Source organism: Archocentrus centrarchus, chromosome 24 (assembly GCF_007364275.1).
Source record: "Archocentrus centrarchus isolate MPI-CPG fArcCen1 chromosome 24, fArcCen1, whole genome shotgun sequence".
In the NCBI taxonomy this organism is placed as follows: domain Eukaryota; kingdom Metazoa; phylum Chordata; class Actinopteri; order Cichliformes; family Cichlidae; genus Archocentrus; species Archocentrus centrarchus.
In genome coordinates, this window is record NC_044369.1 from 2,251,311 (window position 1) to 2,263,050 (window position 11,740).

The 11,740-nt window shown below is 39.6% G+C and overlaps 1 protein-coding gene across 1 annotated transcript; it reads left to right on the top strand.

Annotated features, from left to right (window-relative positions):
* Positions 1-1,103: 1,103 nt before the first annotated feature.
* Positions 1,104-11,499, top strand: pax1b (paired box 1b). The gene is made up of 5 exons (XM_030722029.1): positions 1,104-1,173; positions 3,201-3,794; positions 7,788-7,936; positions 8,832-9,099; positions 11,384-11,499. The coding sequence occupies exons 1-5, from the start codon at positions 1,170-1,172 to the stop codon at positions 11,479-11,481; spliced, it is 1,113 nt and encodes a 370-aa protein (XP_030577889.1). The 5' UTR covers positions 1,104-1,169; the 3' UTR covers positions 11,482-11,499.
* Positions 11,500-11,740: the final 241 nt, after the last annotated feature.

The following is an 11,740-nucleotide window of genomic DNA, read 5'->3' on the forward strand; positions in this document are numbered from 1 at the left end:
CCTCTGGAGTGCCTGATGTTTGCAGGATCTACATGTGGCAGAGTCGAGTCATTCACAGAGCTGCAGGTTATTGGAGGTGAGGCTTAGGAGAATAGATAATATATTAGATGGTCACAGCCACTGTGTCACCTGCTGGTTTTGGACTCTGCGTTTGAAAGCCTTGACGCTGGTGTTTTGGTCACTGCTCTGCTGCGTTCTATAAAGCAACAAGTTACCTGATAGGGACGAGAAGGTGGAGCGCTAATTAGTTTAGCACACTGTGTCCATAAACTGTACAGGTGCTGCACACAGACACAGATATGTGCTAATCAGTGCAAAGTAACAGACTAATAAAATACTTGAGGTCATAATATTAGTCAGACAAATTTAAAAAGCTCCAGCAGCACAAACACGGAGAGATGTTCACTTCAGTGGCTGCTTCGAAATGCTCGTGTACTGAGTTCAGGCCTACCAGCTACATGTGCCTGTGTCAGAGCACACCAGCACCAAAGTCATACTTTCCGTTATCTATTTTTGGTGCAGCCAACTTCTGAACCTTTAGTTTCCCGGTTTGTTAAAATTTTCACGAGCCCGGTTAAGGACAGTCATCTCAATGAAGCCAACAAACCGAATTCTGCAATTTCAGCTGAACTTTGGGAAGAGATCCGGCCAAGCATCCAAAGCTGAAGACTAAAGACATTTACTTAAATTTAATAAAGTTGTAATCAGCCTGAATTTTTGCCATTATTGCAGCTTATTTGTGGACTTTCTAATCCTATGTGCAACTCCCTGATGTCTTCAGTCATTTTTATTTATCACTTATTTGCTAATATTGTTTTCCATGCACAAAAAATTACATTGAACAAATTCTCTCCAGCGACTGTTGTTTGCATTGTGTCATCCTTTAAACAGCTGCTGCTCTCTGAATCAGGGGGGAAAAAAGGAAATACCTCAGACCAGACATGATGAGTTCAGTGTCAACATGTGGGCCTCGGAGAAAAGAAAACGCAGCTTTCAGAGGCCTCCAGGAACGCTTGTTTTTCTGATGGCAGCCTGCAAGCAGGAAATGAGGAGGAGAAGGAGGAGGAGGAGGAGGAGGAGGAGCAGGAGGTTCAAATCTCTGCAGATCTCTGCAGGCAGCATTCGGAGGGTTGGATGGTGGAGCGGTGAGACGTTGTGGACGGCAGCTGATGGGTGAGTTTGACACAAATTTAACTGAAAGTGACTCTGAAAGAAAGACGATGGATTTATGTCAGACTTGGAGTGGATTTTATTTTATTTTATTTTTTGCATGTTTTATTAAAGAAAAGCTGCTTTGTCCTTTAAAACACGAATGAGGCGTAGCGATCAGCAGGAAGTAAAATGAACATAAAAAAAAGATCTTGAGGTGCTTTTACGCCAAAATAAGCAGACTGGTGTGCTGCAGCCTCTTTAAACTTTTTTCTACATTAATAACACGAATATTTAAATATCTGAAGTGTCTCAAGAGTCACCAAAACACTCTTAAACATGCAGAAATTAAACTGGAGGAGAACAGAGTATGCAGAGCAAAGACAGGAATTATATTTAATAAAAACAGGCGAACAACATGAAAAGTAAAGAACATCTATTTCCCACATCAGCGTCACCGAGAGGTTCACAAAGTTTAACTCGTTTTAAAACGTAAGATGATGAAGTACGATGAGGAGCTGTACGGGAACAATGTATCAGTTCTGTAAATGAAATCATCCCTCAGAAATATATCTGAACTTTAGTCTGCTGCACACACACACACACACACACACACACACACACACACACACACACACACACACACACACACACACACACACACACACACACACACACACACACACACACTCTGCTGTTTTGGATGCAATGAATGGATTTAAATGATCATGTAAGACTGTCAGAGCAGCAAACAAGTTCTTAAAAATCCCCGAAACATAAAGAGATCATTGAGAGAACAAATTGATTTATTCAGCAGTGATTTAAATTCTCACATAAAATTTTGCTGTCAACTTTCAAAAGCCGTAACCTATATGTAACCTATATATAAATTTTTAAAATTTGATTTATTTATTTGAAAGGGACATTGCATATTGATGAACATCGCAATATAAATATGCCAGAAGGCGACTTTCCATCTGTAGTCCCTATAAAAGCTTCTTTGTCCTAAAACACGAGAATCTGGCAGAAAAGTTTTAAGACTAAATGTTCAGCTGTAAGAAATTAATTTTAGGATGTAAAAACAAACAGGAAGTGCTGCATTCTGCAGGCCTAGAAGTGGAAAAAATGCCTTAAACGAGCTCAGAGCTGAAAATCTGGTTTATTAAATTAAAGTGGGTTAAATCTGTTATTAAATCTGATGTATAAAAACTAAAACACCGAGAGGACCGCAGCTTTAAGAAAACACACATGAGCTGCAGAATCTCAGCCTCATTTAAAAATAAATTTAATTACAAAATTTTTAATTAAATATTAATTCATTTAAATTTAATTCAAAAGGCTGTTTACATATTTTATTATTTAACCTTTTTAATATAAATAAAGATGCAGTGAGCCTGACAGACCCTGAGGAGGCTGAAAACTGTAATTTATCACCAATTTTCTCTTTAAAATGTGTCAGAAAGTTAAAAAAAAAAGAGAAGAAAAATTATTATGGTTTTAGTATTAAAGTGGGTAACACATAAAGAAGCTTTAAATACACAAACACTGTAAAAAATCTCCATCTGATTTTCAAAAATATTTATTTCCCTGTTTTTAGTTGCACAAATATCTTTTCAACAAGAGACATGAATAAGCTCTAATTTTGATTAAAGTTTTTTAAATTAATGTAAATAACATGTAGTCTTGTCATAGATAAATCTCATGATCATTGTGATCACTCAATCATCTTTATCTGTTTATTAAAACTATTATTATTATAATTTATTTATAATTTAATCAGAAAATATCTAATCTGACAGAAACGGTCATATTTGACTTTATTTAACGGAGAAGTTTATTTTGAGAACAGGTTTTATATTTGTGGCCTTTTCAAGCTTTTTAAATGCATATTAAAAAAATAAGATCTGCGTTTTCCTGTCATGGAAATAATAAATCTGCTCTTTCATATTTATTAAAATAAATCCATCTTCCTCATCTGTGCATTAAAAACATTTACATCTCCGGGTTCACACCTGAGCAGCTCGGTAAAGAATCTCATCCTGTGTGTGCAGAGCAGAGCTACGGGGAGGTGAACCAGCTCGGCGGGGTGTTCGTGAACGGCCGCCCGCTGCCGAACCCGGTGCGCCTGCGGATCGTGGAGCTGGCGCAGCTCGGCATGCGGCCCTGCGACATCAGCCGCCAGCTGCGGGTCTCTCACGGCTGCGTGTCCAAGATCCTGGCCCGCTACAACGAGACCGGCTCCATCCTGCCGGGAGCCATCGGCGGCAGCAAGCCTCGGGTCACCACCCCCGCCGTGGTGAAGAGCATCCGGGACTACAAGCAGGGGGACCCGGGCATCTTTGCCTGGGAGATCCGGGACCGGCTGCTCTCGGACGGAGTGTGTGATAAATACAACGTGCCCTCAGTCAGCTCCATCAGCCGCATCCTCAGGAATAAAATCGGGACTCTTTCTGAGCCGCGTCAGTGTGAGAGCATCAAGACGCCCCCGGCCCCGCTGCAGTACGGCCCTGTTTATCCGTACCCGTCCTACAGCGGGCCCGGGGCCCCCACCGGGACCAGAACCGGCAGCGGCCCCGCGGGACACATCGGGCTGCCCCGGAGCTGGCACAACTTCCTGGGCATCAGAGCCTTCATGGACCCGGCAGGTTGGTGGAGACTCTTCATGTGACACCCTAATACTAATAAGATTTAAACTGTTTTATGCCTTTTAAAACTTCGGATTTATGCATTAAAACTTTTTTTTTTCTTAAATGTTCCTGTAAAAAATAAAAAGGAAAAAAAGCTGGTTTATTCCACAAAAGCCCGATTTAACCCTTAATTACTCATTTATAAATTAAAAATGGTTTATTTTACGTATTAAAATGATAGAAATTTACCTTTTAAAATCTTTATTTATACTTATCGTTCTCTTAATTTAAGCCTTAATATAAACAACAAGATATGATTAAATTTTTTAAAAAATGGGGAAAAAATTTATATTAAATAAATAAATGTATATGTTTATTTATTTATTTATGCTCAGTCAGTAATAATGACTTAAAAAGAAATGAGTATCACCAGGTGGTTTTTACACATAAGAAAATATGAATAAAACAAAACAATAAAATTGATATCTTGATATCATCATTGATTATTACCCTTCCTTCCAAACTGAGCCTGTCACACGCCTGTTTCTAGTTTATTTACTCTTCATTTAATTGCCAGTAAATTTAAATTCCCAACATAAAATTGTGAAACACTGATATTCATTTCCAAAAACTTCTCCACTCTGAGGGTGTGTTTCATAAGATATTAACTATTTATTGATTTTGAGGACAAATTTCTTCACTGCATTTAAGGTCTCCAAAGTATCTGCAGTGCAGCGCCTGGACATTTCAGACTTTAACATCTTAAAAAAGTGCAGATGATAAATTCTTCCTATGTTACTGAAAATAAATGCACCAAGGCAGCGACCTCTGTGACCTTTGACAAACACAAACAGCCAGAACGCAGCATCAGGCGGTTTTAATCAGCCATCCGTGCTCTCACTGATTCACACATGAAATATTAAACTCAGGTATTCTGATTGATCACTGATCAAGTCTGAGATCAACTTTTGTCAGGCGGCGCGGTGATGTAGTGGTTAGCACAGTCGCCTAATAGTGAGTGGGTCCGGGGTTTGAGTCCAGTGGACGGGCCTTTTTGTGCGCCGCGTGTGTGCGTGTGTTCTCTCTGGGCACCCGAGCTTGTCGGGTTAACCGGTGATTCAGGTGAGAACCTGAGCGTGAGCAGCTGTTGGCTGAGGTTAGCCGGCCTCTCAGTGTGCCGCTCTGAACTGGATACACAGTTCAGAAGATGGATGGATGTGTGGTAATGCCACCACAGGTTATTTTAACTAAACTGGAAACATTTTAGTTGCCTGAAATAAAAATCAGAAGTTGGCATTAAGAGAAAAAACTGAATTTGTACTAACAAAACAAACTCAAATAAAAATGAGCAGGAAGTTCAGCTCTTTTCATTCTGAGCGAACTTTGGCTCGTTTTTACACCGACCGGGAGGTCGACTCGATTGTGTGTTTGTGTTATTGTTATTTTACACTTCTAAAAATTCAAAACAGAAAAATATCTAATGATTAAAAACCGAAACACACTGTTAACTAAATAAAAATTAATACTAATGAAAAAACAAACTATAATAATCATCAGCAGCTCTTCAGACCTGCTTTCTGAACTGTTATTAGATTAGATTCAACTCATTGTCATTGTGCGCACAAAGTACACAATGAAATGATGTTCCAGATCACTCATCCAGAGACGAGCATCTGCGGTCATGCAGCCAGAGACCGGCGCTGCTGTTAGGCAATGTGGTTTAAGTGTCTTGCCCAAGGACACAACGCAGCGCAGGGACAGGGGCTCGAACTGGCAACCCACCGGCTACAAAGCAAACGCCTGCCCACTAATCTGCTGATCATCCATCTTAGTTTTCATATAATATGCATAGAATATTATTTCCTTAGAAATGTTTTATATTTATATGTAGTTAAACCGATCCTAGTAAAAACTTTGATTTAGACTCTCGACAACACAAACGGACGTGAACCAAACTGTGTGCAGCGACGTCATCAGGGAGGCGGTGGAGTCCCGCACTTACATCCATCACTGTCACCAGAGTTTACACATCCCACCGACCTCATTAAATGGCAACCAGTGTGCGATGTTTAACATTAATATGATAGAAAATAATTCTAAAGAACATTGAAGAGTCATAGACACGTCAGAATAAAACCTCCGGCTGTTTGTTCATAATTCAAAATGTAAACATCAGCAGGTTAAAGACAAAAACTCCATCGAGGTCATTACAGAAAAGATGGCACACAGACAATAAAACAAGTAAATATTGGCTGTCTGTATAGCACATAAATATTGGTTAAATATGCTCGCTGAGGTTCAGGTTATCCTGACAGATAAAAGTGATGTCAGCTCCTAATTCATCCCGTTATTTGTCTAAAAACAGACAAACTGTGCAGCACGTAGTGATTCACCACACACGAGCCTGCAGAGAGCGAGGAGGTCACAAACTGTCACTCTGATGCATGTTCACAGTTTTTTCTGTCCTGCTGTCCTGAAGTTTGAATTGTGAAGCTTTGTGCGTTCCAACGATTATTTGTCTAAATGATTTAAAAGGTATCGGTGCCATTTTAAACACATCTGCACTATTTCCACTCAGCTGGAGTTGGTGAGTTTAAACAGTGTGATGCTCCTCAAGGATCGAACCATCGTACCAAATAAATGGATCCTGTCTTATTCTAAGCAGGACCAATTTATCTTTAAAATAACAAACTCTTATATATTTGCAGCTGCGTCTTCCTGCACCTTATATTGGACAAAAGGAAGTGAGCAAAAAAAAACCCCTCCGGTTTTCACATCTGTTCCTTTCATGCAAAGTGCAAGAAAAGCTAAATTATTTAGTATTTTATTCGCTCCTTTCCTCATGTGATTAATGAGACACACACAAACTGGGCGTGTTTGCTTAGACTGCGATAAGCGTCAGAAATCTAACAGTCAACCCTTTGTAAATCGAGTCTGGGGTATTTGGAGGTTTCTGAGGTGCTCTCCTGTCTGCGTCTCATCCAGTCTGCTTCCCTGTTGTTGGGTCAGACCATCTGCTGCAGCGCGTCCTGTTCTTCTCGAGGACGATGGAGCTTCTTTATGACTCTGGCTGGATGTTTGGGCTCATTGTTCTGCTGCAGGATTTGAGAAGAGAAAAGTTCAGCTTCTTGTTTTTGGGCGAATGCAGCCAGAGAAAAGTGCTCCTGAGGTGCAGCACAGCTGTTTGCACCCACAGAGGAATGAGCTGCATCAAATCGAGGCTGTTTATACAGAAGCATTTGTTCAGCAGCAGCTTTTTAAAATTAGAGTTTTGCATTTTTTTCCACATTTATTAAAATTTTTATTTCTTTGGTGATTTTATTTTTAGTAAAAATTTATCCTGCAGTTTTTTTGGTTTTGCTGCAAAATCAAACAATGTGGAGATGAAGAAAATAATAGCTGAACCATTTATTGTTCAGATAAGTCTTGATGAACCATAAGCAACAAAAACCCTCCCCTTACTGTCCTCCATGACACCCTGAATGAGTGTTATTGGCAGTAGTGCTGTTAACCTGCAGCGGGCCCCATGTTTTCATAAACAGTGTTACTCCACCTGTTTATGTTTTATTAAATTTCTGCTGTTTGATGCATTTGTTGTTTAGTCTCAGTGGATTAATTTCATCTGAGGCATTTGGTTCTTTAAAAGTGTTTTCTGAATTTCCTCCGCCAGCTCGATCACCCGTCACACATTTTGAAAAAAATGACCCACGTCAGAATTGAATGTGTTGTTTTTCTGCTCAGTTTATTAAGTTTGGTTTGATCGTTTTTGCATAAACTTGCTGACAAACAAAGACATAAATGGGACAACATACCTCGGTTCTCAACTGTGGAATAAAAAAGTTCCCACTAATCACTGCTGAATCAGTTTGTTTGATGTTTTGATGATACTTTATTGATCCCACAATGGGGAAATTACAGTTAACAGAACACCCATCCATGATGTGATGAACAAGATTAAGATTGTATGAATCTTTTATGAGCTATACTTTTTTTTTTTTTATTTATTTAAAGCTGTGCCTGGATCTGATGGACATCCAGCCAAAGTGGAGGAATGGACCAGTGTCCCCAGTATGACCAACATGAGCAGCAGATCGTTCCCGCCTGGAATCCACGGAGCCGAGAAATCCAACAATGAACTGGACGTCAGATTCCCGCAGCAGGTAAATAACCACGATGTCATCTGTGAACAAAGTGTTTTCTGGATAAGAACCACGGAGAGCTGGAGGAAGTGAAATAACTGATCATTTTTATGTTTCAGTAAGAACAGGAATAAATGCTGACTTTGAAAATAAGCTGAACAATCATCACAGTATAAACTGGAGAATAAGTCGTGGGATTTGCAGCATATAAATGAGTTATTATGTGTTTTAATTTTGCTTTACTTGCTGCTATTTTGCTGTTTGCTCGTTCTGATTTGATGATAGTCGTCGCTTCTGGATGTAAGGAGAGCCCTGATTGGCTACCATCCACCAGACCCTCTCATGTTTCCCATCTTCTTTGGGGGGGAAACTAAAAACAGCTGTTAGACTGAGTTAAAAAGGTACCCTAAATTTTTAGATTTTCTTAAAAGGTTTTCTCAAGTGTCTTTAGTCCCATTAATTTCATCCTGTGTTAACCTCCAACAGCTGTTGATGTACACAGAGCTTATAGAACAGCTGTTGTAGTGTGGACCAATCAGAAGGGAGTATTTGGAACAAATGGACAGTAATGGAAAGTCATTGAGGATGGATGGATAGATAGATAGATAGATAGATAGATAGATAGATAGATAGATAGATCACATCACGCATTCATAAGTAAATGTTAAATATTTATTAAAGGGTAAAATAAAGACATTTCAGCTGTAAGCTGCTATAAACATAATTTGAGAAAAACATTAGTGAGAGTATAAAATCCAGGTCCAACCATCAATCAACAACAAGAACAAAGCATCCACAACCTCCCCCCCCCCGAGGGTTGATGTACTGAGCGTACTGTTGCTTCATATCAAGTGTGATTAAAAGCTAAGGAGCCTGAAGGAAGTTGTTAAGCTTTTGTTTTCCTTCTTTTGCTCAGTCCTCATCCAGTCTGCCCGGTTACCTCTCAGCTTGTGCGCATTCACCACCGAACCAGTACTGTGTGTATGGAGGTCCTGCAACCAACTACGTGAGCACTGGACACCACTGGCAGCCCCAGCCCTCTAGTCTGACTCCCAGTTTGAATTCCAGAATGACTCCCAGTCTGAGCCCTGGTTTGACTCAGAGTCTGAGTCATCTCAGCCCGGCTGCGCCGCTGGAAGCTGCAGATTTCCAAGCTGCATCTTTCAAACTTTCACAGAGAGAAGGTGAGACTGATTCAGACGTTGCCTTCGAATAAGAGATGCAAAAAAACTAAACAAATACAGTTAATCAAGGATGCCAAATCCAGATATGAGTGTTGTTGACATGTGTACAGTTTATATTTATATTCCAAAATGCTCTCAGTTAGATCCTTGAACCAGAGAAAGGTGGCAGTTTATCTCCATTTAGTGCACGTCTTCGGTCAGCAGCTTACAGAACGTTAAATGAATGTTGTGGTCTTTTTTATTTTGTTCATTTTGCTCTTGTCCCCTCCTGGCTAGTTGAACAGAATCAGTAATACAGTGCTGCATAAAAACATGCATAACAATTAGTTTGTTGAAATGACGCAACAACAGTTAAATTGTAAAAGTGGACCTAGAATCGAGCCGTGTGGGACACCTTTTGTTCGTGTTAAAGTCGTTAAAGTAACTGAGTGTTGCTGGTCAGACGAGTTACTCCTGAATTCCTGAACCGGCATTATTTAAATGTTCAACAACGATCATCTGTGTCAAAAACTAAGAGTGGTCCAGTGTTTTTCATATCCAATCCATAATCCAGAACCAAAGTAGCAGCAGAAAAATGATGTGCATATGGGCCTTCATCTGGATTTGTAAGGGTCAGAACAGCTTGTGTGTGAGTGACTCTGTACTCTTAGAAAAACAGGATAATTTGGAAATTGGTCTTCAGTTATTTCTTCTTTCCCCTACCTTATTTTAAGGGGACAACATGACTGGTTTCCCCGAATTGTTACGTATTTGGCACAGTGACACATTTCTTCTCCCCCAGATTCCCAGTTACTCTGCCAGCCCACTGTTGATATTCAGTTGTATTTCAGTCTCATGTAGGATGGAAGCTAAAGAGAAAGCTGACTTTTGTGGCCTGGCTGAAAACTACAGATGTATAAAACTGTCTGTCTAAAAAAGCCACAGCGCTGCTGTCCAGTGTTTTAAGCTATAAAAACACATCTGAGAGGATTTATTTTCTGCTAAATGCTGCATTTTCCTCCTCAACGACCACTAGTGTGTGTGTGTGTGTGTGTGTGTGTGTGTGTTTTTAAGAAACAGGGTTGATTGTGTGGAGATTAAAACAGCCCCAAACTGCACAGAAGAAATAACTTCTGGTTTCATAGAATAAATAACATTTGGTTACATTTATTTGCCTCTAACCTGTGCAAAAACTGACATAACGCACGTTTTCTGTGTAAACTGCTGTTAGCAATAAAACAAAACAGACTTATGTTAGATATAAATTAATGAATTTAACTGTTAGCCTTCTCTCATCCTCAGGACTTGGCCCCCAAAAAAAAATCAAGTATAAAACAATCAAATAATAAAAAAATACACACACAAAATGTTAATGCACTACAGAATCAAATAAATATGAAGCTTTGAGACTTTAATAGGAGACGTCTGAAATGATGAAGCCAAATCTGATTTCTTCAAGCCTTATTAAAGCTGCTGAAAACCGCAGAGCCGACAGAACCGGTTCCCGATAACGATCTACAAACAGATCATTCCTATTTATCCTTCATTTAGGCGAGAAATTCCTTTGAAGTTTGTAACAATGTTAAGGAGAAGCAGGCGGGCACAATGCAGCACACCAAAAAATGAATTACAAAGCCACAGGAGAGAAACTTTAAAGAAACAACGAGTCACACAAGAATTTTCAGCATGAAACATGAAGCAGAGACAGGATGAATTTTTCCTGCAGCATCTCCATCAGACAGACAGCTGATACAGTATAACAGATTTCTTCTCTATTAATACACTTATACGTGTTTTTTGATCTGAGGCTTTAATTTTAATGGAGCCCTTCAGGCAGGTTTGCATTGATATGTGGACGTTTGCTTTCCAAATAACAAAGACTGCACAGGTGTGTGTGCAGAGTTCAGGTAAACTATAATTCATTTTTGCAGTTTCTCAAGTTACTTCTCTCTTTGTCCCAGGAATTTATTACAAGATTTTTTTTTTATTTATATTTGTTTGCATCTTTCAACCCTGTAGTCATCTACAGTTACCTGAGTTTTTGAGCTGGTTTTTGGATTGCAGTCCTGTAAAAACCCTTCAAATAATTGGCATCCGTGATGGAAGTCATAAAACTGCTGAGGGAAATTATTTTATTCTGTAAAATCTCTTTGGATAAAAGTGTTTTAAACCGACGGGCTGCAAATAAAGAGAGCGTGTTCATACAGGTGATACATCTGTGTGGAGAGATGAGCTGTTTAAACGTGAGGCTGATCAGGAGGACGTTGATCACGATGGTGCTGATGGTTTATTTCTTCTGTTTCAGAGGAAGGGAAACCTCCCCTGAGCAAACACCATCACCCTGCTCACAGATTATCTTCGGCCTCGTGGAGACACGGAGGAAACACGATGGATGTGAAGTGATGTTAAAACGCCGAAATGTTTTAGAAGCTTCACGGCAAACTGAGCTTTAACCGAACTGAAACTGTTGACCACATCTGGATCAGGACGTTCTTCAGGAAAAGCTCACGAAGCAGCCCAGAGAAACTCCCCTGAATCTTTTTTTTTCAGCTTGAATTAAAAATAAATTTTCTTCCATGTGATCTGATGTTGTTGCCACTAAAGTCTAAATTGCATTTGAATTCTTTCATCTTGTAAAATATATTGGCAAAGCTATACATAT